This window comes from Desmodus rotundus, chromosome X, assembly GCF_022682495.2.
Source record: "Desmodus rotundus isolate HL8 chromosome X, HLdesRot8A.1, whole genome shotgun sequence".
Classification (NCBI taxonomy): domain Eukaryota; kingdom Metazoa; phylum Chordata; class Mammalia; order Chiroptera; family Phyllostomidae; genus Desmodus; species Desmodus rotundus.
Genome location: NC_071400.1, coordinates 100,552,202 through 100,576,308, shown reverse-complemented (window position 1 = coordinate 100,576,308; position 24,107 = coordinate 100,552,202). Strand labels below are relative to the sequence as shown.

Below are 24,107 nucleotides of genomic sequence, written 5' to 3'. Positions count from 1 at the left end.
TGCTCTGCAGTGCATTGGCGTCCTCCGATTGCACCTATAAAGCCAGAGCACGTGGCGTTTTTCTTCTTCTGACTCATTTCACGTGGCATGTCACTTGCGACAACACACCCTAAAAACCCCGACACACTACTTCCAAAGAATATAGGTACCCCGTATGTGTAGCAGCATTATTTACAATAGGCCGTCCGCAGACGGTCCGGGTGCCCATCCGCCCATGAGCGGATACACAAGCCGGGGCCCATTTACACGTAAAATACCGCATGGCTGCCGGAAAGAAAACATCCTATCTTTTCGTGACAGCATGCATGGAATTGGTTAAGCTTTTTAAAAAAATTCTGGGGGCAGAAAACCTATCCGATATCGCTAAATCCCCCTCATTATATATATATGTGTGTGTTTACTACCCATCAGGAGTCGGAGAGGAAAGATTTCTTCCCTAAATAACCGTGTAACGGGGGTTATGGCATGTTGTGCTGACGTATATGAGGGATCGACCGTGGTCCCACATAGTGTTTAATTACAGCAATGAGCACAGACACTGAGGGCCAGGCCAGCAGCCCCACCTTGCCGGTGCCCACTCATGCAGCCGGGGAAGGAACAACTTATATCTAGTGAGTAAAACACGTTCAGGTTCCCTGTCATCCCGGTTCTTACAGGCTCCGTGGGGTTGACAATGCAGAGCTGAGTAATTTGTTTTATTCCACCAACTCTCCTTCTCTTTTAAAATGCCTGGAATTTCATGTACATGGAATTTTGTGGCGTCTTTCGTCTGCCTGCTTTCGCTCAGCGGCGTCTTTCTGATACCCACAGCGGACGCTGTCTGTGTGCACAGCCCACCCCTTGTTGGAGCTGGAAACTATTCCTGTGGATGCTGGCCGCCTGGGACTTGGTTCACCTGTGCGTCAACACTGGGACCGTCAAATTCTGTTTCCCGCAGTGGGTTTTGTGGGTTTCAGAATTGCGATGCCGTTCTCTGGAAGGTAAGGAGGGGAACCGGAGATGGTGGCCGTGAGGGGCATGCGTTGGGTGGTAAAATGCTGATGCCTGTACGACTTTGTGAGCCTCACAAAAATTTGTCTTTCCTTTTGGAGCGGGTGTCTGTTATGGCCCTTGAAGAGGTAGGTACCCAGCTTGTCTCCTTGCTGAACAAATGCATAGAAAACTATTGCTGATTGTAAGGGGACATAGAGCAGAATTATTCTGCCAGTGTGGACACCAGGCTTCTGGCCTCTACATTCACTTCCTACTGGGTCAAATTTCATTTCTCACTAGTGGGGCTTTTCTCCGTGAAAGTGAACAGGGGAAGGGTTGGGTCTACCACACCCGCTAGAGGCCCGGGCTTCATATTCGTTGTTGGCAGAAGAAACAGAACATTTGTAATGGCAGGTGTGTTTAAAATGTTCGCATCTTCTTGAATATTGCCTCTTATTATTTTAAGATAATAAGGGTCCAAGCATCAGTTATCATCGGGCACTGTGGAAGATGGGGGATTTGTGTGAATCCCTTCAGAAATCTCTTGTATAAGCAGGGGCTGGAGGGTTACAACGTTACCCAACTTGCTACATTCTTTCCCGTGGGGACATGGGAAACTCAACCAACGAGGAAACCAGTATGTAACCTCTCTTTACCACTGCATTTCGATTTGAAAAGAACGCAACGGCAAGGCTTGTCTTCTAAGTCCCCAGCAGGGTGGATGCGACCAGGAGAACCTTGCATCGTTAATGAACAGCACCTGCCGGCCGGGACAAACGTGATTTTCCACTGGGCTCGTTCGGCGCAGCTCACCGTGGAGACAGGGGGATTTCGTTCACTAGGGGACACTGGGGGATGTTGGGGGCGTTTGTGGTTGTTAGGACTGGCGAGGGGACCTGCTGGCATCTGGTGGGTGGAGGCCACAAACGCTGCTCAACGCCCCCCAGTGCCGAGGGCGCGCGGAATCAGAGCGTCCTCGACCCCAATGTCCCCGGGTGACGCTGGGCAACTGCGCTGTCACACACGCGCCGGGCGCCCCCCTGGCGTCCCCAGCACGCGCGCAGTTCTACTCTTTGTACATCCCCTAGCATCTCCATGCCCGGGCCAAACGCACGGTCAGTGCTCGCTCCGGGTTTGGCGCTGAGCGCACAGCCAAGAGAGGTGCGAGAGGCCGGAGCGGAAAGTACGGTCAATATCCCTTGTCCGCAGTCACTGTGGCCTGCTGGGTTTTGCCCGCGTTTTCCTGGGGTGCTGTGACACCGTATAGACTAGCCGCATTACGCACGACTCCCCTCAGCATCGCCTAGGGTCCCCCCTGTGGCTGCGCGCCCAGCCGCGGCGACGCCTCCGCTGGGCACATCGCAGGGTCGGCGCCCAAGCGCACGGGGCCCAGGTGCCGTGGAGAACACGCGGCTCCTCTTTCGTGGGATGCACGCCGGGATCCCCCAGCCTGGATTCCACCGCTGGCCTGTTTTTCCTTCACAAATATTCACGGAGAGGTTCTTTTAATGGCTGGGCAGGCCGTGTTGAGATTTATCGATGTGACTGTCAGCAAGAGGCCACGCCTGGAGCGTATCTGATTTGTGTAAAAGGGGAACAGGCGATATGATTACCGCCCCCCCTTCCATAACACATATTCAGGTACCCTCGGATGAAAGGGCGGGCAAGAGTAATTAGTGTTTGCATTTCACCCGAGGCTGGGAAATGCCTCGTAGAATTAGACACCTGTGTCATCAAAGAGACCGCAGACCCAGGAAGGCATCCTCCTTATTTTGGGGGACAGAGCACAGAATTCTGTGGTGCGAATGTTCTCCAGTGCCAGAACCCTTCCAGTGCCCAGGGTCCAGGGAGTACCTGTTGGAATCGGTGTATAAACGGTGTGGCAATGAATGTTCTCACGTTTGCCTATTAAAAGTAATTTCTCTTTAGTACTTACTGGCACTGTACCGTCAGAAATCCTTTCACGGGGAGTGAGAAGGTCAGTTTCTTTGAATTCTGGTTAAAACCGTAGACCACCAAAACATGAAAAAGCATTGATGTTTGGATAGCGAGGTATACAGTACGTTACGCTTCTTACAATGGGCTTTTTCTGGTTCGCCGAGGAGGCTAAGGATAGTTCTACGTGCTTGCCGATCATTTCTCGTTCTTCTAGGAATCGCCCGGTGATGCCCTACGTTTAATTTTTCTATGGTACTTTTGTCTCTTTTATAACTTATTTGTAGAAAATATGGCAGAGGTTTTCTTCTCTGAACATGCGCTTTTGCTTCCCTGCTGGGCTCTCTTTTCGTAGACAACTTTGCTCTTCAAGTACTCAGGTTTGTCCCCTGCGGCTGCTATGCCGGATGATAACAAACTAGGGACTTTAAACCAGAGACAGTCACCCTCCCCCGTCCTGGAGACCAGGCGTCTGAGGTCCAGGGGTCCCAGGCAGCGCTCCCTCCACAGGCTCCAGGGAGGGGCCTTCCTGCCTCTTCCAGCTCCGGGGGCTCCAGACGTCCCTGGGCTGGTGGCCGCGTCCCTCCCATCTCTGCCTCCGTCTCCACGTGGCTTCTCCTCTGGGTCTGCGTCTCCTCTTCTGTCTCTTCTCAGGACACTGTCATTGGACACACAGCCCCCCTGACCCAGGACAACCTCCTCTCAGATCCTTCCCTCATCCCACCTGCAAACACCCTATTTCCGGATGAGGTCCCGTTCCCAGCTTCCTCCATAAACTTACCCCAAGTCTGTGACATACATGTTGCTATTTTGGAGTCACTGGGAATGAACGTGTAAAGACACACACATTAAAGTGTGGAGAATTTTTTAAAGTTTGGGGCCAGCTTTATCGAAATGGGCCCAGCATGTCAACGGTGCGTGTTTAAGCCGTATAATGTGATGACGATACATGTGTACACTGGACAGTAAGTGGCACGGGACGGTTGGTCAATGTATCCATTGTCACAGATTGTTACAAAATTTCCCCCATCATGTTGGAAGCTCCAGTCCACCGGCAAACGTTCCCTCTCTCTCTCTCCCTCTCTCCCTCCCTCTCTCTCTCTCCCTCCCTCCCTCTCTCTCTCCCTCCCTCCCTCTCTCTCCCTCCCTCTCTCTCTCTCCCTCTCTCTCTCCCTCTCTCTCTCTTCTCTCTCTGTGTAATATTTGAAGTCCACATTCACATGTTCTTTGCAACATTGAACTCAGTTGCAAGTATACTTCTCACGTTGGCTAACTGCTTCCTGGTCTTTCTTGAGTGGAAACCAGCAAAACCACGAAATTGTCTACTACTTTTTTCCAGGGGTTGCTTGTTAATGAAGGAAATCATTCTGAGGACCTCGTGGAAGGCAGCTAAAAAGCAAAACCCACGTGTCAAAGCACATTTGTGTATGAGGCCAGCCCCACACAAATACATTTTCAGAAGTTGACGGGTTTCTCAGAAATTGCCCATGTTGAATACAACCCCGTGTGAAAATTTGACAGGGAGAGGAGAGAGGAGAGCTTGCAGGTGAGTGTGGAGGGGCCTCCTGGGTAGAAAGGTCCTTGATATACCTCAGGATTCCGGAATGGACAGGTACAATTTTTGGAGACAATGAGAAGTCCCTTCTGCCATGAAGCTGACTTTTATTTCCATCTAGTTAACACACGGCATTTATTCCTGGCTTGCTGGGGAGCCCTTGCTGTGTAGCTGTGATCATCCGTGGAGATTCTTACCAGCCAACCCTACGTGGAGAGCGATTCCTGAGATGAAGGTGGAAGCAGCCAAGATCGGTGAATGTCTGTATGTCTCAGCCCGCTGTCCATTTCTTCTGGATGCATCGGCTGCGATGTTACAGAATGTTTTAGGTGGTGACGTCAGAGAGATTAAAAAAACAATAGCGAATGGCCACAGAGAAATCAAATCGCATGCCGATGGATTGAATGGGCATCGGGGGCAGAGATATAGGGGCACCTCTGAGAGACAGGGAGGCAGGCTTCACCGAAGGCGTCCAGCTAAAAGCCCGGGGAGATGTCCACTTGAGGGCCGTACCGGAGGTCTGAGGTGGGACGGTGGACACGCCCATACAAGCCCACACACCCACACGCGCGCCCACACGGTGAGTGACCCCACACTGAGGCCCACCTCCTCCACGCAGCAGCCTCGCGAACGTCTTTGAACTCTGCGATCCCCACTGCCGGCTCCATTAAAACAGGTGAGCTGTGATTAACCTGGCGAGCACGCCGGGGGAGACAGTTGGCGGATGCCTGGGGAATGAGCAAGCCCCATAAAGCGGATGACTGTTCTCCTCATCTTCATTACATATCGTTTGCATCGTGGGAGGTTTCTGAGCCTACAAAACCTCCGCGACTTGGAGAGGTCAGAGGGTCCGAGGCTGGGGGACACCAGACTGGACACTCTTTCAACTCCCAGGAAGGCACGATACTTAACAGCTGCTACGCGTGACCTTCTGGGCTGCCCTCCTGCGGCTGAAGGGAGCCAGAGGTGATTATCCACCGTATACACACCATGCAATGATCTTTCCAACACCCTACCGTCCACAGAATAAGTCCACCCAGTTGCTGAGCGCGTGGACACCCATCGAGGCCGTGTGCAGGTTCCTGAGACTGTACTAAAAGGTGGCCGGAGAGACAAAATCGGCTGGCGACCTTCCCTGAGGAGGCGTCTCTGGACCCGAGGGAGACAGCTCTGCCCTCCCCTCTGCAGGCGCGTCACTTGCTTGCAATCCCGTACGAAGAATATCGCGGGTCACCACAAAGCAGGCTCGTTAGCGGTTGTGGTCATCGCATGTCTGAGGAGAAAAAGATCTGCTGTGCAGGCGTTCTGAGTTGATTCTTTCCTTCCGTAGGTAACAGGAGACGGAGCTATGAAGAAGCCGTTCTGTGATTGGTAAGTGGGCAGGTTCCTAAAGCTCCGTGACTCTGTGAATCTAGAGAGACGGGTTCTGGTCCATCTTGGCTCACAACTGACCTGTCGGACCCACAGAAGCTGTGGAACATTGGGGGCATGGGGGGTGGCTGGATTGGCGGAGAATGGCTTTTTTTCGTGGAGCGTACACATACCTGGCCCATGAGAGCCCGTGTCGGAATTGGTGTGACAGGTGGGAATCAGGGATGGAAGCTGCAAGTGGAGTTGGGTGTTTGCAGGGTTGGTCACATTGGTTGCCTTTTGCAGGGACAAGCTGGCAAAAATGGGAACGTCCGGGCCAGCTGGGAGAGTTTTAGGGGGTCCCAGTGAGAGATGCCGTGAGTTATGGGGGGCAGTGATGAGCCCGAACATAGATGGATGCAAATGAATTTAAGATATCGGGGTTTTGTTGCTGTTGTTTTTCTTTAATGGGGCATCTAACAGACCTTGGAATTGATTGGATGAAATTTTGGGTTGGAAAACCAGTTTTCTGCCTGGGAGCCGGTGGGTCTTTGGCTTGTGGGAATTGCCTTCAATCAAGAGCTTTGCCATGTCTTTCCCTGCGTATACTAGCCTTTGACAATTCCATGCGGGTCATTCTCCAGCCTGAAGTTCAGTGGGCTCTTTTCAAGGGTTCAGTTTCCATTTCCAGGTGTTAAAAGAATGACTAGGTTGGTGTGTTTGTTGTTTTGCTGTTGAGTGGCCTCCACCTGTTCTCTGGACAGAGTGTCTTCCTGAACAAAAGGAAGACATACTCTCCACGCACGGCTGTAGCCCATCCCTGAAAACAGATTGTCATCTCGTCCTGGGCTCGGACCCAAGAACTTACTGAAGTTCCTTCTTGCACTCCCCCCTGGGAGAGCCTCAGAGCAAAATTACAAGGTTATGAAATATATGAGAAACTGCAAAGGAGCATTAAAATAAATCAAGCCTGACCAGTTAGCTGTTGGCTCTGATTTTTAATTTCCTTTCCGTTTTTATGCAAATTATTAAGCCTTGCACTGAACTTAAGCCACTGTTTTTAAAATCTTCACGCGAGGCTATGTTTATTGCTGTGAAAGAGAGAGGGACAGGGGCTGGGGGAGAAAGAGAGAGAGGAACACCAACGTGGGAGAGAAGCATCCATCCCTTACCTCCCGTATACACCCCCACCGGGAACTGAACGCACAACCTGGGTATGTGCCGTGACCGGGGTTTGAACCCACAACCTTTGGTGTACGGGGCGATGCTCCATTCAACTGAGCCACCCGGCCTGAGCTTTGACAGGGTTTCCAAAGGGCCTCCTGTCACTAAAGCTATTTGACAAAGGTTGAGAATTCCATGCCACAAGAGTCGTAAAATGAATTTGTACATCACACTGCATTACCACAGCAGGGCATTTTTAAAAGAATTCTGTGTTTTGAGAAAGCCCACTCTGGCACGTGGTGTAGTGAACATTAATAAGCAACACCATTACTTCCTGTTTTAAGTTGGCTCACATCCAAATATGAATTGATAATTTTTTTTTTTTTTTGGCCCAAAAATCTTTCAGGAGCTGCTGGCTGATGGTCTCCCTGTCCTGCGTGTTTGGGGCTCTCAGTGGAACGTTTGTCACAAGGAACTCCAGGCCCAATATTGTCCTGCTGATGGCGGACGACCTGGGCGTGGGAGACCTGGGTTCCTACGGCAACAACACAGTCAGGTAAAGAAATCTCCTCGCGCGCGGGGCAGCCAGGGTCTGAGTCAGTTCTCCACCTGAACGACAGAGGGCGCCCTAGGCGCGCTGCCAATACTAGGACCCCGTTTCTTTCTTCTTAGTCTATAGTCGCTGTGGTTTTTTTATTGTGCAAAAAAAAAATAAATAAATAAAAAATAAAAATAAAAAAAAAATCCACATAACACAAAGGTTACCTTTTGAACTCATATAAAACTCGAAGTTCAATGAATAGTTATTATAGCTAGAGTCATTAATAGTTGGGGTCCATTCATCGCTTTCTTTCGGGTTTTTCAACATCTTCCTTGAATTCTTTCTAAAGCCTCGGGGACCCAGTGTCGTCCTTGGTCAGCCAGGCAAGCCCCATCACCAGGCAAGCCCTGCTCGTGTGAAAATACCGGCTGCCTCTAAGCTTCCATTCAAATACCGTTGTTCCACCTTGAAATGAAGATGAGAGTGTAGCCTCGTATTTTACGCGTATTCTTAGAGATGAAAGGAGCTGATCTACTTAAAAGCATGTCCGGTCTCCATGAGCAAAGATAAGCAGGCTTGATCTGTCTCCGCCACAGAAGCTGTGGGTAAGAGAGGAGAGTTCATTCGGGGTCCCTACGGGCACCCCAGACACACACCGACTCGACCCACTCAGTACGGGGCCTCACAGACACACTCAGCCACAAAGACACTGAGATGAAGCACCTTTGCCTGCCCGCACTGTGTAGGTGTCCAAAACACTTATAGCACTGATTGCTTTTTTTAATCCTCACCTGAAGATATTTTTTTTATTGATTTGTCAGAGAGAGAGAGAGAGACAGAGAGAGAGAGAGAGAGAGAGATCGGTTGCCTCCTGTAAGTGCCCCAGCCAGGGATGGAACCTCAAACCCCGTTATGTGCCCTGACGTGGGATGGAACCCACAACCTTCAGGGGGTACAGAAAGATGCTGCAAGCAACTGAGCCACCCAGCCAGGGCTTTTGCAGCGATATTGAGACCTTAAACTATTAGCCGAACCAAATGGGAAGTAATTTGCATTCTGAAAGATGCCATTTGGTGATGTTGAAATGGTAAATCGTCACTATATTAACTTTGTATGCGATGTCAGTTACTCATTAACTTTTTGAAATGATACATTTTAAGTTACCCATTGACCTTTTGAAATGTATCATTTCAACTACATTAACATTTTATGGGATGGACATTAACTTTAGGGAGAGGATGAGGTCCAGCTGACTGCCTTTTGCATTGAAATGCATAGTCAGTCAGATGAGTAATTCCCTCGCCTCGACCAGAGACCCATGTTAGTCTGATTTAGCCACAGATGTGTCCAATAAATAGTTCGACAAATGGAACATGCGAAAGAGTGTATTTTAGGTTGACCAGAAACAGAATCATTCTGACCCAGAACAGAGAGCCTTTGAATGTGTTCCTTGGAGGGGAGGGGACTCAGCCACGCGCAGGCTGACTGTGCGTCTCTCTCCGCAGCACACCCAACATCGACCGCCTGGCCGCCGAGGGCGTGCGGCTCACCCAGCACCTGGCCGCCGCCTCCGTGGGCACCCCGAGCCGGGCCGCCTTCCTGACCGGCCGCTACCCCGTCCGATCCGGTGAGCCAGGGCCTCCCCGGTGGCCCGTTGGTCCGATAGAGGTGCTTTCTGCTCGGGCGTTTTTGCAAGTCTGTCTGAACAGCTCTCCAAAAGGGCACTCACAGTTTCAAGACTCCAATTCGGAACAGGGCTGGGATGGGAGACCTGGACAGCTTGAATGGGCGCGTCCCTTGCTAGGGGCCACGTAACCTGCTCACCTGTGCGCCCTGACAGGGTATGGGCCATTGGTCAGGGGTCTCGAGGCCGCCAAGAACACCCACCCCCGTTTCAGTGAGCTTGCACCAACAGCGTGCAAGGGCGTCTTGATTTCCTAAATCCAGTAGGTTCCAGGTAGTCCTGGTAAGAAAGGAGACTCAGCCCAGCCTCCGGCGGTGAGATGGGAAAACCGGGAAGAAATGGGAAGAAAGTGAGACTGAAAATGAGAGCTGTGTTCTCTCTCTCTCTCTCTCTCTCCCCCTCTCTCTCTCTCTGTCACCAACACACGGCTCAGCTCAGATTCTAAATGCTAGTGTTCCCCAGTAGAGTGTGCTGATCACAATTGAGTATCGGCCTGGGTGGCGTAGCTTCAAAGCTCCACAATGAACGTCGAGGTAGAATGGGCATCATCAGTACCGGTTTGCAGAGCCGGCTGGAACAACGGCGCTATCGTCCGCTGAGGGATTCAGGAGAGCCACGGGGATTACCCCGGCACACGCTTGGTGTCTTCCCCGTCTGCTCTCTGTCTGCTTGTCGACATCACACTGTCGTCACCCCTGGTGGTTGATGGATCGATACCAGGCTTCTCTCTTTCAATTTTACTCCCTAGGAGCGATAGCATCTCGTCTGAGCATCTAAGTAGGTCTCGGAACGTACTAAGCGGGTGAATTTGAACACCATGTACATTTACAGTTAACAAACACGGGAAGTCCTTCTCGCAGGAACACGGCTGTGTTGCTGAGCCACGGCCCGGTGTTTTCATTGTTGAATCTGTTGTGGAATTTCCGGGATACTTTGCATTAATAGGTTTATTCTTGGCAACAGAGAGAGAGCTCAAGACGCATGGGGGGTAGTGGTGAGCGTGCAAGAATAGTTCACGTTCGGAGTTTCAGGGAGCATCTGAAGCCGGGAGGAGCCCCTAACCTGTCCCGGGGGTGGAGGAGGGCTGAGGAAATGTCTACGCAAAGGTGAGAGGAAATGAGGCCAGGAGCAGAACAGGCGAGGGACCAGAGGAGGCAGTCCAAGCAGCCCAGGGCGTGAGGAAGTGTGAATGCTGCTGTGAGAACATGGGCCGCGGGAGTCACCTGCTCTTCCCTTCCGTGCATTCAGGAATGGCGTCAGCCTTCAATCTCAACCGCGGCCTTACCTGGCTTGGAGGTTCCGGTGGGCTTCCCTCCAACGAAACGACTTTCGCGGAGCTGCTGCGGCGCCAAGGCTACCGCACGGGACTCATAGGTATGGCTCGGGGTCGGGGGTTCTGCACGTGGAGACGTGGTCCGGCAGGGTGGCCCCTAGCTGTCCTGGTGACTGAGCCTTTCCTGGGCCGCCGGCTGTGTACATGCCAGCTGGCTGCGTGGGGAGAGGAGACAGTGGGGCAGGGACTGACGACAAGGATCGAGGACCTTCAACAGCACGAGCGAGGAATTATGAACTCGGTGGGGATAAAGCGCAATGATGCTTCCCTATCGCTGCCGTCCGAACGGAACACACGCAGGGCACAGGGCTGATGCTCTGATACTGTTGCTCTCTGAACAGTGAGGGCATTTGGAAAAGTATCTTCTGGGGGTGGGGGAGGGAGGGGAGTCTAATGTTTGACGATAAAAGATGGTTTGACCGTGGGTGGTGGGCACACAGTGCAGTCTGCAGATGATGAAACCTAGGTGACCCGATTCACCCATATCACCCAAATCAGTAATAACAACGAAACAATAAAAAGGCTTCTCTTTGAGCTTGCGAATCCAAGGTCAGGGTGAGGCGATCACTAGCCTATGTACGGATGTCACTCAGTTCCCTGTACCTGAGGGGTGGCACTTTCGGGGGGGACGAGGGGGTGAGTCAGCGAATCCCCAGGTAAGTTCATGCTCCAGGGTGCTGGTCCTATCACTCATTCCTCTCCGGAGAGATGCGGTGAGCAAAGAATTTCTAGAAAGACGGCCTGGTTGGTACATGTCCTAGTTTTAAAGCTGTCCACGTGCACTGTAACTGTGACATCATCTGCGATGTCCTCCCTTTTTACAAAGGAATTTGTACCCTGTTTAAGGGACCAGTGCTGTGTTTATTGCCACGAAATCCCTGGGAGCATCCCGCGAATAAGCATCTTCCGAATTAGCTTTCAGGGACACTCAGAGCAGGTGAGCTCACCTATAAGGGGGACCTAATCAGCAACATAAACAAGTGGGCAAAATAGAACCGGAGACGTAGGAATGGAGAACAAAGTGACTGCGACCACAGTGGACGGGGGGAGGGGATCACGGTGGTCACAGGAGGATCATGGGACGGGGGTGGTGGGGGGAATCAGGAACATGTATAAAGGTCACAGGGACAAAACCGAAGCGGGGTGGGATCGAGGGTGGGGATCGCCGGGGAAGGGGGAAATGGAGACACCTGTACTTGAACGACAATAAAAAAGAATTCTCGGAGTGCAGCTAACGCTAGGTCCCTCTTCAGCTCGGCCGCGGCTTGCGGGACCTCAGGCTGCTAATCAGTGCAGACGGTGACATTGTCTTTGGTACGTCGCAGTCTGGGAAGGATGCCGTGGGGTAACACGAGAAAATAAATGGCAACCGTCTCTGAGGCTTGGGCTCAGTGCTTCCCAGGGGGGTGGAGTGGCTCCCATTACGCTTAATCCTTTTGCTCGAGACCAGTCTGCATGTTTATCTTGAACAACCTGACCACCCTGGACACGGACGCTGAGCAGAGGGCCTACGTGCCCATCAGGACGTGGGTTGTGTTTCAGGGTGGGGAAGGACAGTGACACGTGATGTTCGTGGGACGACACCCGGCTCGTCTGCGGCAGCGTGAGCACAAAGCCACAAGATGCAGGTGGTGGCTTGTCCACTAGCGGTGGACCCCTGGGAAATGTCTGACCCTTTCGGGCTTCGTTACGTGCCCAGCCCACTCTTTCTTGCTAATCGAACAGCGGACTCCTGTCCTCCTAGAAAGCAAGCAGCTTTCTGTTGCTCGGTCTCAGTCTCAAACACGCAGCTTGTAGGCAAATGGGTGTCGGCCGCGTGGGAAGGAAGTTCTCGGCCCTGGCTGGGCCGCTCAGTAGCTTAGAGCGTCGTCCCAATTTGCCAAGGTTGTGGGTTCGATCCCCAGTCAGGGCACAGGCAAGAGCCGTGAAATGCCAAGAGGTCAAAGTCCTCCGAGGGAAGTCCACATTCTAGACACAGGCTGACGTTGAAGCCGCCATTGTTACCTTTGTTTTGTTGTTCTGCAGGGAAGTGGAATCAAGGTCTCAGCTGTGCCTCGCGGAACGACCACTGTTATCACCCCCTGAACCACGGGTTCGACTACTTCTATGGGCTCCCCTTTGGCCTGCTGAGCGACTGCCGGAACTCCGAGACGCCCGAGCTGCACCGGGGGCTCAGGGCGCAGCTGTGGGTCGCCACCGTGGTGCTCGGCCTGCTCCCGCTGCTGCTCCTTGTCCCCAAGTTCGCCGGCTCGTTCGCGGTGCCCTGGAAGGTCATCCTACCCTTTGGGCTCCTGGCGCTGCTGTTTTTCACTGCCTGGTACTCCAGTTACGGGTTCGTGCGGCGCTGGAACTGCATCCTCATGAGAAACCACGAGATCGTCCAGCAGCCCTTGCGGGAGGACAGGCTGGCCTCGCTCCTGCTGAAGGAAGCCCTCTCGTTTATCGACAGGTATGCGGTCGACCCTGGCCTGACTTCCCGTAGGACAGTTTCTATTCCAGAGAAGCGGGATTTCTGCACCTTGGTGATACGACCTTTTGTTGTGTGGGTGGTATTTGGGAATCTCCCCTTTCATTGAAAAAAAAAATAGAGTTAAATATCCTCTATGCAAATTAAATATTTTCTATGCAAATTAGGAGCATAGAAAAGGCAAAGACATATGCTCAATGCTTTAATAAAAAAAAAAAACTTGGCCCTGGTTGGGAAGCTCAGGTGGTTAAAGCGTTGTCTTGATATACCAAGGTTGCAGGTTTGAATCCTGGTCACGGCAAATATGCAGGAATCAACCAATGAATGCATGAATACGTGGAACAACAAATCGACTTCTCTCTCCCTGTCTCAAATCAATAAAACTAAAGAATACCTTGGATTACTCTATTTTACCCCCTATTGCTCCGATGTGGGTTAGTGTCAACCCGGATTGGCTCATTGCAATTGGTCTCCAAGTTGCTTTGCCTCAGAAACACCTTGACGTGTTTGTCGGTCTGTGAACAATTGAGAAGTGACTTCCTGGATACGTGATTTTAAACGTTATGTGTTTCGTAAAAGCCGTGTAGGCACAGATGGAAGAATGTCCCCTGGTTCCACATGAGCTCACTTCGCCCTGAGCAGTTAGGGGTATTTCAATGTTTGAGTGGACGTCACTCCCTCGTTTCTGTACTCTCCCAGTTCGAGGGAGTGGATAATAAAGGACAACTTCACGGCATTAAAAAGTAGACAACACAGCCTCTGTCCCTCATAAGGCCTTTGTCACAGTCACAGGTGTTTTTGGCTCTAACACGGCAGTCAGAATGGGGACACAGTTACCGGGCTCTGTTCATCCTACCTGCCACTCCCATCCCAAGCTACCTTTGCTTGGGTTACTGCTGAGAAAACACACCCAGTCTATATGCCCCTCACCCTTTCTAATGCCAGTTGTAAAAATATGTGAAGGAGGAGGTTTAGAATGACTGAATTTGGCATTAAAATTGGGAAAACAACAAACAAAATACAAGAGAAGCTTATTTGTCGATTGTTGTTAGCACCCTAGCTCCTTCTAGCTTGCTAATTTTTTGAAATTCTGCATGAGCAGCCTCATAGCCCAAAGTGGATGCCAAAACTCCAGCCATTGTGTGTATGTCCCAGGCAGCACAAAGGAGGAGGAGGAAGAACTAAAGAAAGAACCCTTTCTGTAGATGGCAGGCTGTCTTTTTGCTGACTCATCCCTTGCCTGCGTTGATCAGTAATTCATCACGTGGATATTAACTCATGTCTGAGATATTAATTCTCTGGCTATAGGTGGAGAAAATCGATATGGGTTTTCAATTCATTCGTTCACTCATCCATTCTTTCATCCAGCAAAGATTAAAACGATTAATTAAGCTTCTATTTTACATCAGATCCTCAACCGGATGCAAGCCATGAAAAGACGTACAACACCAGGTATTTTAGTGCTAATACGCATTTTTTTTGTGATTTTTCATTATCTTCCAATCTTGTCTGCGTGTCTTGCTGTGGAATTTGCCGCTCACACGAAGGACATGGGTGACTTAGGTACACAGAAAACCTCCCCGAACTCTGAGGAGATCTTTCAGAAGGCCGAGTGGAAAAAACACCTGTATGTGTAGAGATAACTCAGCCGACTTTCTGCCCCTTAGGTACAAACACGAACCGTTTCTACTGTTTGTATCCTTTCTACATGTCCACACGCCCCTGATCACCAAAGACAAGTTCGTGGGGCACAGCAAATACGGACGATATGGCGACAATGTGGAAGAAATGGATTGGATGGTGGGTAGGTATTCGGAAAAAGCAACTGTCAGGTCTCACTCTTGGGGTGGAGAAAACAAATTTGTATTCATCGCCTCAAATAACATACAGCGTCTTACATAATTTGGGGTATAAGTAAGTACGTGTTTTCCTGAGCTGAACGAAAAGCTGGCTCTAGGTTAAGTCAATTCAGCGACTATTCGCCATAAACAGTTACAACTTGTGAATACAGGTTTTCCTGTAACTACTTTTCCTGGAAAAAAATCATTGGCAAGATTAATACGGCTGTGGAAAATATCACCATTCCTCACCGATTTGCTAGATATGGAAGGAAACAAATTATTTTTCTTAGTCTTCCAAGAAATGCTTGAAAGCAAATGTAGCGCCCAGTTCACCCAAACTGAAGGCATTTGTGTGAAGTCATATGATCGAAGTAGAAAAACAATACTGAGGATAATTCATTAGAAGGGGGGCTGGTTGAAAAATAAAAGCAGGTGAAGGAAGGCACACATACGCACCCACTGAACCGGGCTGTCCGAATAACATTTCCCCCATTTTATACACACAAGAGGACTCCTTCACGTCAACAGCGTATTTCACCGAGGAAACACACCACATATTTTTTTTCTTCTTCTGTGAGTGAACACTTCTAAGCCGCCTCTCAGGCAGAAATGCCTGAACTGATTCCTCAGGGTTTTATTTTTATTTTTTTAATCCTTTGTATAAATGAGCACGTCCACTGAGCACCTCTAAAAGCAGTAAAGCCAGCGGACTTTCAATGCACTCCAAGTGTGCTCATCCATCCAAGTGCATTATCGACGTGCTTTCTAAAACCAGCCGCTTTCCAACCATTATTTCATAGAGGGCATAGTGTTTATTATACACTTATAAAGTCCAGGTGTATAGTTCTACATAGGTTGGTATACATTTGCATGTTGCAATTATATATTTTATATACACGCAAGGCTCTATAATATTCATTTAAAAGGTATGTAAGTTTACAACAAGCAATGTATGTATAAGCATATATAAATAATAGACTTATTACATAGCACAGGGTGTATTATATATCCCAATTTGTCATAAGTAATATTTATTGTATACTTATTAAACAATAAAAATTATACTTATCATATAGTTACTATAAATAGATAACACAATGCATTATACATATATAATGAATAACGATAAATATGTAAGATTAAGTTATATGTACTATATATTACATGCACTATAGTAAATACATCTTATCTTGTCTATAATATAAATATTATATACTGTACTTTTCTATACTTGTAGTTGAGGGCTCCATACTAAGTAGCGATTTTTTACACAATATCACCCACTATATCATGAAGTGTCAGTTCCTTATGCCGCTTGGTGTGGTCGACGCATAATAATGAACGTGCGCGGTAATCCGTAGCCAGGGCGCGCGCGGAAAGGCGAACCGCTCCCTGTCCCCCCTCCGGCAGGGAAGATCGTGGACGCGCTGGACCGCGAGCGCCTGGCCAGCCGCACGCTGGTGCACTTCACGTCCGACAACGGGGGCTCCTTGGAGGCGCGAGCCGGTGGCGCCCGCCTGGGCGGCTGGAACGGGGTCCACAAAGGTGAGGCGCCCGGAGGGCCGCCCTGCAGCGTCTCCCGCGGAGGGGCGCGCCTCGCTGGGCTTCGCCCTTGGCTGCGTTGGCGCAGGCTGTAGGAGATGTTTATGAGTAGCCTCCCTGATAAAGCTGGCACGTCGGGGTGAGGACCAAAATGTGGGAAGTGATGAGAGGCTCCAGAGAACAAATAAGCCCAGTGATAGTGGGAGGCGTGCACCTCGCACACCGACTTTGGGGCTGCCGACCCTCAGAGGTGGGGCGCCCTGGGCCCTGGGCACCTCCCTGGTGTCCACGCCCCTCACAGGTCAGACGCCCCTCTCCCCCAAGTCGTGACAACGAAAACCCTCTGTGACATCGCCTGGTGGCCCCTGGGGGGACATACCTCCAGGTGAGGACCACCGTAGTGTGCAATCCTCCCTGGGGTTGTCATTTGGAGTGGGAGGGGGGGTGCGCGCCCACCTCCTCCTTGCTGGGGGGGGTGCTGCCTCTGAGTCGTCCAAATGGCTTCCACGTTGGATAATCCAACAGCTAACTCCATGGAGTGTGCTCTTGGGGTGTTGGCAAGGCAGTGCCGGCCAAAAGAACAGTTTAAAAATACATTTGGTGTCTGCGGTGCCTCTCGCACAGTCCGCTGGTACTTCATAGGATCGGGAAAACGGCAGGGTGGCTTTACGGGAGCTTGTGTGTTCATAGGTCCACGTAGGACCCAAGGAGAGCACATTTCTATGATACATCATCTGTGCATTGCCCTGGGTACGTCGCCCACCACCCAAACTCAAATCATCTTCCGTCTCCCACGTTTGCATGTCCTGAAGGCAGCAATTGTATCTAGTGGTTTCTCGTGTCTCTCTCTCTCTCTCTCTCAATGAGTGTAGCACAGTGAGATCAATGCAGGAACCGAAAGTTGTGTCTAGGCTGAATTTCCAGTCGCGTGGAGAGGGATTTGGTGGAGGCGGACTCATCTCTGGCTTTCCTCTTTGCTTTTAGGTGGAAAAGGGATGGGCGGATGGGAAGGGGGCATCCGTGTCCCAGGAATATTCCGCTGGCCGAGCGTCCTGGAGGCTGGAAAAGTCGTGGACGAGCCGACGAGTGTCATGGATGTTTACCCGACGCTGTCTTATGTCGGCGGGGGGGTGCTGCCCCTGGACAGGTACAAAACCCCTCCTCGCTTCCAATCCGGGCAGACAGAGCTCAGGTGCGTGTGGGTGTGGTAGATACTTGTGCCTGTGTTTGGGCAGTAAATCTCCTCATGTGATGGTTTGATTCTGTGTGTGTGTGTGTGTGTGTGTGTGTGTATCACGGGGGGGGGCGGGAAGGGGGTGTAAATTCACTTGCAGTGGAGTTTCCCTTGGACCCCACAAAAGTGAAAAGTGCAATGTTCTACCCATTACACGGATTCACACTGTCTTGCAAGACACTTCCAGCTGGTCCCAACTGCTGACACTTCCAACTGGCGTCCTCTGCAATCGTCTTCGAGGACATACCATCCGTCTTAAATTTCTTTTTCATGTCGCGAAATAACGAAATGTGTGCAATCAGTTTTGAGAAGGCTGTCTCCTCCTCCTACTCCTACTCCTGCTTTCCCTCTTCGTGGTACGTGTGACTACCGCGTGCCTAGGAAATGCTGTCTGCATTTTCCCTTCTCTCCGAAGAGTGATTGACGGCCGGAATCTGATGCCTCTGCTGGAGGGCAGGGCCCGCCACTCGGACCACGAGTTCCTCTTCCACTACTGCGGGGTGTACCTGCACGCCGTCAGGTGGTATCAGAAAGACTGTGAGTACGCAGAGGGTAGACATGGGGGCGTGTGGTAGGGACAGAGAGAGAGGCAGAGACACAGAGAGAGACTCCAAGTGCCCACAACTAAGAACATTGAAAAAAAAAATAGCAACAGAGTGAACTTCTAACCCACCTGTCCGTCGCTAAATGCCTCTTCCAATTCCTTCCTTCTGTCTCACCCTCACTCTACAGGATTCGTGTCAATAAGTGTCAATTAAAAATGATACCAACTGCCTTACATCTGTGAAAGAAAACGCTTTCAGAGATGTTTGGGTAAAGTGCCACGATTTGTAAGGGATTGGGCTTGACTCAGTGTGTACTATAGATACGAGTTTTCTCCCACGGGACACGTGACTTGTCACATGATACATTCTTGTCACAGCCACGTGAGCATCCATGTGGACATCCACGTGAGCATCCACATGGATGCATCCACGTCAGCGTGGATGAGTCTTCCATCTAAAATTAAAACCTTTTCCTTTTAGATTCTGCCTCAGTTTGGGACACAGTCAATGAATATAAGAGAGCAGCCCCCCTGCCAAACAACCCCCCCCACATTTAACTGCAGAGTTAAACAAATAGAATTTGATTTATCTTTTTATAATAAGAATTTCAGAGTTTGGAAGCATAGGGCCGGTGTCGTGCTTAATGCCACTGTCAGAGATGCAGGCTCTTTTCTATCCCTACCCAGGCATCTCTGGCATACCTGCTTTTATTAGTGGTCTTCTAACCTCATGGGCACAAAACGGCTGCTGTTTTTCCAGCCATCACATCTGTACTCCTCATGGGAAGGTAGACCAAAGGAGGTAAAGGAGCCAAAAAGGTCGTTTAGTCTAATTTTTATTAGGAAAACATAGTTTTCTACGAAAGCCTAATGGTGGACGTCTGTATAAACCCCATTGATCAGATGCTGGAAAATTCAAAGGATGTTTTCCGTCTAAAATTGACCTCTAGAAATAAAATTAGTAATGGTTCATAAAGGAGAAAAAGTAAAAGGAAGGAAGGGAGGAAGGAAGGAAGGAAGGAGAGAGAAATGATTTATCTTGCCAAATGACATTTGCTAACTTCAGATCTGAAAAATTTGTATTTAGTCTCTGAAAAATTTCCATTTTTCCCACGCCAGGTCAGACCAAGGTGGTGACCTGAATGAGAAGTTCCAGGGTTATAACAGCCACCCAGGTGGTGACTAGTTGTCTCCTGCCGCTCTCATGGTTCGATTGAAAGAAAAATCTTCAAGTTGGCAGTAAAATCATGCATTGTTTTTTTTTATCATTGAGGACACGCTCTTGTCACCGTGTGGTTTTCTGCAGGAGGTTTTCAGTTATGAGCGAAGAACACTGGAGACATATGTGTTTAATGGAAAAAATAATCCTAAAGTGATAACAAACTTAACGTCCCCATGGGGCTCCTTCTTGCAGGTGCAACGGTGTGGAAAGCTCATTACGTGACTCCCCGATTTTCCCCGGAAGGAGCCGGCGCCTGCCAGGCCAGGGGAATGTGCTCGTGTGTCGGGGAGGTCACCTACCACGACCCTCCACTGCTGTTTGACCTCTCAAGAGACCCATCTGAAAGCCATCCTCTGCACCCCGACAACGAAGCGTTATTTGACTCCGTGGTGAAGAAGATGGAGGTGGCCATCAGAGAGCATCGCGGCACGCTGAGCCCCGCTCCGCAGCAGCTCTCTCTCTTCAACAGCATTTGGAAACCGTGGCTTCAGCCTTGCTGTGGGACTTTCCCCTTCTGCGGGTGTGTGAAGGAGGATGACATTGTGCCCAACGCTTGAGGAGGAGAAAGGGGCTACTTGTTACCAAGCACTGACACGCTATTACAAACATTATCAGGACCCATTCCCAGCCGACGCGTTCTGTCCATTGGGGATGAAGAACGATACCCCCTGCCCAGCTTTGTAATCCTCAGACTTTATCTTTTCCCTTCAAGTTCACGCCTGGGACTCGGTGACACCAAAGTGGATCCAAACATCAGTGACCACAAGTAGAGTGTTTCCTTTATCATATTTTTATAATTCTGTGTCGTTGTTCGAGGAAAAGACAGACCAAGGGAACTGGATTCTTGTGGCTCTACGGTTCCTAGAAGGAGATGAGAAGTAGCAGGTCTGATGTTATTGTTTTTACACGGTTACGTCAGAGACTTATAAACCCTGACGTGCGGCTTTGTCACCCATCAAAAATCACAATAAGTATACTTCATTTCATTCCTTCACTTCACGTTTTTTCTTCCTGTCTTCTCCTCCTGTCTGAGCAACAGACAAAACCCTGGCCACAGGTCTTGGTTCAGCTTCCCGCTAACCACGGGACCGGGAGGAAATCGCAGCCTCTTGCTTTTTCGTGTGTGAAATGGGGAAAGCCGTATCTATTTCATAGAGTAGCCAGGAGCCTCCCATCCATTGCTTCTTGTGAATCTGCCTTGTGTACAATACGCAGTGAATAAACATTCTTATGAGGAACACTACAGTTGTTGTCAGTGGTAATTAACTCTGCCCCCTGAAGTACAGAATTAGATGGGCGAAGAGAATAGCTCAAGTAAAATTTGCAAAAATGTCTGGAAAATGTTTAGCTGGGGAAAGGCATTCCGAAAGCACACTTAGCAAGCGAGGTAAACAAAAATAAATGTATAAATGAAGGCATCATAGACAAACTAAGGACTTCCGAAGACTAAGAAAAGATCTCGAAGTCAGGACAAGAAAACACAAGATTTCCTGCATGGTAAAAAGTATTAAACTCACAGGGACTTACTAACAGCCCCAAGGAAAGCCAGAAGACAGTACAATAAGGTGGTAAAACTTTGGAGGAAAAACTCTCAACCAAGAATTACATACCTACGTTATTCAACAAAGGTGGTGACATGTTTTCAAACCTAAGACACTATTCTTCTGAACTATTCGATTCCTTTAGTGCTCTCTGCTTTTATGTATTTTTGAAGGCTTGGTATTATTAGAAGCTTTTGGGAAACATGCTTTGTCTTCCTGGTGAATGGAAGCGTTTGAATTGCTCTGCGGCTCTGTAGCGGGAAGTGGAGTGAAGCTGAACCGAGCATGGGCGTTTCAGCCCTTCTTACGCTTCGGAATGACATGCTGTGCCCTTGCCCATTGCTTTACCGACCTGTTTAACATGCTTCCTCCTGGACTCCATGTAATTGTGCTTTGCCTTTTTATCCGGGCCGATGATCTCTGGTATTGGGCTGTTTTGTCCATCGACGTTTAGTGCAATTATTGAAAACGGGTTGGACTTGAGTCTTCAACTCTGTTGGCCCTATCAGCTTTTTTTTCATCTTTTTGGGGTTCTTTTTTTTTTTTTTTTGCTTTTAGAATATTCTTTTACCTTTTTGCTATTCTTCTTCATGTTTTATCTATTTATTTTTAGAGAGAGGGGAAGGGAAGGAGAAAGAGATGGAGAGAAACATCCATGTGTGGTTGCCTCTTGCACGCCCCCTACTGGGGGCCTGGCCCGCAACCCAGGCATGTGCCCTGACTGAGAATTGAACCGGTGATTTATTTTGTTCACTCGAGTCCACACGTAAGGGACCTCATGTGGTGCTTGTCCTTCTCTGTCTGACTTATGTCACTGAGCATCGTACCCTCTAGGTCCCTCCATGCTGTCACAAATGGTGGGATGTTGGTTTATATGGCTGAGTAATACTCCCTTGCATGTATGTAGGTACCGTGTCTTTATCCACTCATGTATCGGTGGACATTTTGGTTGCTTCCACGTGTTGGGTACTACAAATTGTGCTGCAGGGAAAATGTGGAAGTGGATGTTTTTGTCCATTTACTGTTTTGGGTCCCTTTGCTTAAATACCCCAAAGCGGAATTGCTGAGTGTTTCCTTATCTCTTGCTATGCCCTTTATTTTAAAGTCCGTTTGGCCTGATGTAAGTATTGCTACCCCAGCTTTCTCTTTTCAACTTCCATTTTCACCAGTTGTGTTTTTCCGGCCCTTTCCCTCCAGTCTATTTAGTCCGGCGGCTTTTCCATATTCCTCTTTATCAACGCATTCTTCAAAAGAGGGTGATTTTAATTTCTGAAAAGCAGAAAATTACGTCTGGAGCCCCGACTGCAAACTCGGACAATGAGGTTCCTTGCTCCAATCTCAGTTTTGATCTTTTATCTCTAACTGGTCATTTTGTGTTTGGCTTTCATGGGGGGGGGGGTGTATTTTTTTTTTTAAATGTCAGCCACAGAGCTGGGCAGAGCGTGCATGTGTGTTTACAATGAGTCCTCTGCGGCTGGTTTCTTTCTGAGATCCTCACCCCCCTTTCCAGCCTTGGTAGAACTCCACACTCTCATTCGTCAGGCCGGAAGCCTGCAGCATTTTTTAATTTCATTTTAAGCTTCCCTTGCAGTATCAGAGGCAGGCTGCCCCCAGAGTAAAAGCCTGGGAAACCTGTAACCTTACCCCGCGTGGGTCCCTTCTTGCAAACGTCGCCTCGCCTCTGGATTCTGCCTGTTCTTTTGTGTTCTCTGCGGCCCCCACGAGTCCACGGTTCTATTTTGTGCAGAGACACGGCCGCCGTCAGCTCTGACGTGCCCTTCTTAGAGGAGCTTAGAGGAAGTTGGCTAGGTCCTTTTGTGAAAAACGGACTTCCGTGGGGTCCTTTTAAAATAAACCTGGGGCGGACATGCAAGAGACTTGGGGCTTGCAAGTGTAACTCCTTGAACTTTTGGAATGTTTAATCAGGGCAAAAGAACCTTTGGTCTCAGGCAAACCCACAATTGCTTACTAAATCACTGCAAACCCAAGGGGAAAGCCGATTCCTGACCACAAGAAACGCCGATTACGGACATTCCTTAGAATTGGTGACCCACTACGAAGAGCTAAAGAGGAACTCAGCTCCTTACCAGTCCTGATGAGATGCTTTCTATGCATGCGATAATCTCTCCTTTCTCTCCTTGTAAAAACACAGATAAACTCTGGCCCCTGAATGGTCATTCTTTTCAATATGAAATACACGCTTGTTGCCTCTCACCGTTGGCTTTCTATGTTTAAGGCAAATAGTTGGGGGGGTTCTTTTGTTTGTTTTTCGACATGATAAAGAATATCAGCCTTTCCAAAACTGGGAGAGGAGGAAGTCTTATTTCTTTATTTTTTATTACCCAGTTTTATTATTTTATTTATTTTATTTTATTTATTTTTTATTACCCAGTTTTTATTTATTTATTTATTTTTAGAGAGAGGGGAAGGGAGGGACGAGGAGAGAGAAACATCGATGGTTGCCTCTAGGGCACCCCCTACGGGGGACCCACCCATATCTCAGGCATGTGCCTTGAGCGGGAATCGAACCGGCGACCTTTCTCACTTGTTGAATTCAGGATGTCGTCTCACAGTATCTGAGAATCTTAGCCTGGGAAGGACATTCCGAGGTGGTCCCCTGCAATGCCCTATTCTACCGCTGGAGACAAGAAACCGCTCACATAGGGAGGGGCTTAGTCAAGGCCCCCTGCTGACGATAAACCACCAGGTGGAAACCCCAGGAGGCTGCCACCTGATCCCTTTCCTTCCTTGACACTTCCTTCACTTCCATGTGACACAGGAGCTGTTAAGAAAAAGCAAGATACCGGGTTGGCCAAAAAGTTCATTTGGTTTTTTCCATACGACGGCTCTAGTGCTGCTTAGTGGCTGTTAGCTTCATTTCACACAATTTTGCGTGATTGCATTGTGACAGCTGTCCTATCAGTGTGCATTTTTAAAAAAACATCAAAATTGGTGCATTTTTGTGCAGTCTTTTTAATATTGAAGATGGAAGAAGAACATAGGCCACGTTTTCAAGATATTATGCTTCATTATTTCAAGAAAGGTAAAAACACAACCGAAATGCAAAAAAAGATTTGTGCCACGTGTAGAAAAGGTGCTGAGATGGATCGAACGTGTCCAAAGTGGTTCGCGAAGTTCCGTGCGGGAGATGTCTGGCTGGGTGATGCTCCACGGTCGGGTAG

At 49.3% G+C, this 24,107-nt stretch overlaps 1 protein-coding gene across 1 annotated transcript; it reads left to right on the top strand.

The window, feature by feature from the left end:
- Positions 1–5,801: 5,801 nt before the first annotated feature.
- Positions 5,802–19,941, top strand: LOC112313311 (arylsulfatase H). The gene is made up of 10 exons (XM_053916982.1): positions 5,802–5,833; positions 7,383–7,532; positions 9,023–9,144; positions 10,450–10,575; positions 12,560–12,983; positions 14,669–14,805; positions 16,253–16,387; positions 17,369–17,531; positions 18,034–18,155; positions 19,577–19,941. Exons 1-10 carry the CDS (start codon positions 5,811–5,813, stop codon positions 19,939–19,941), a joined length of 1,767 nt encoding a protein of 588 aa, XP_053772957.1. The 5' UTR covers positions 5,802–5,810.
- Positions 19,942–24,107: the final 4,166 nt, after the last annotated feature.

What these genes read in the sequence shown, in the direction of transcription:
- LOC112313311 (XM_053916982.1), top strand. Translation starts at nt 5,811, where the DNA reads ATGAAGAAGCCGTTCTGTGATTG. An exon ending in AAGAAGCCGTTCTGTGATTG is followed by an intron (nt 5,834 to 7,382) that starts GTAAGTGGGCAG and finishes AAAATCTTTCAG; the next exon opens with GAGCTGCTGGCTGATGGTCT. An exon ending in CCGCTACCCCGTCCGATCCG is followed by an intron (nt 9,145 to 10,449) that starts GTGAGCCAGGGC and finishes CCGTGCATTCAG; the next exon opens with GAATGGCGTCAGCCTTCAAT.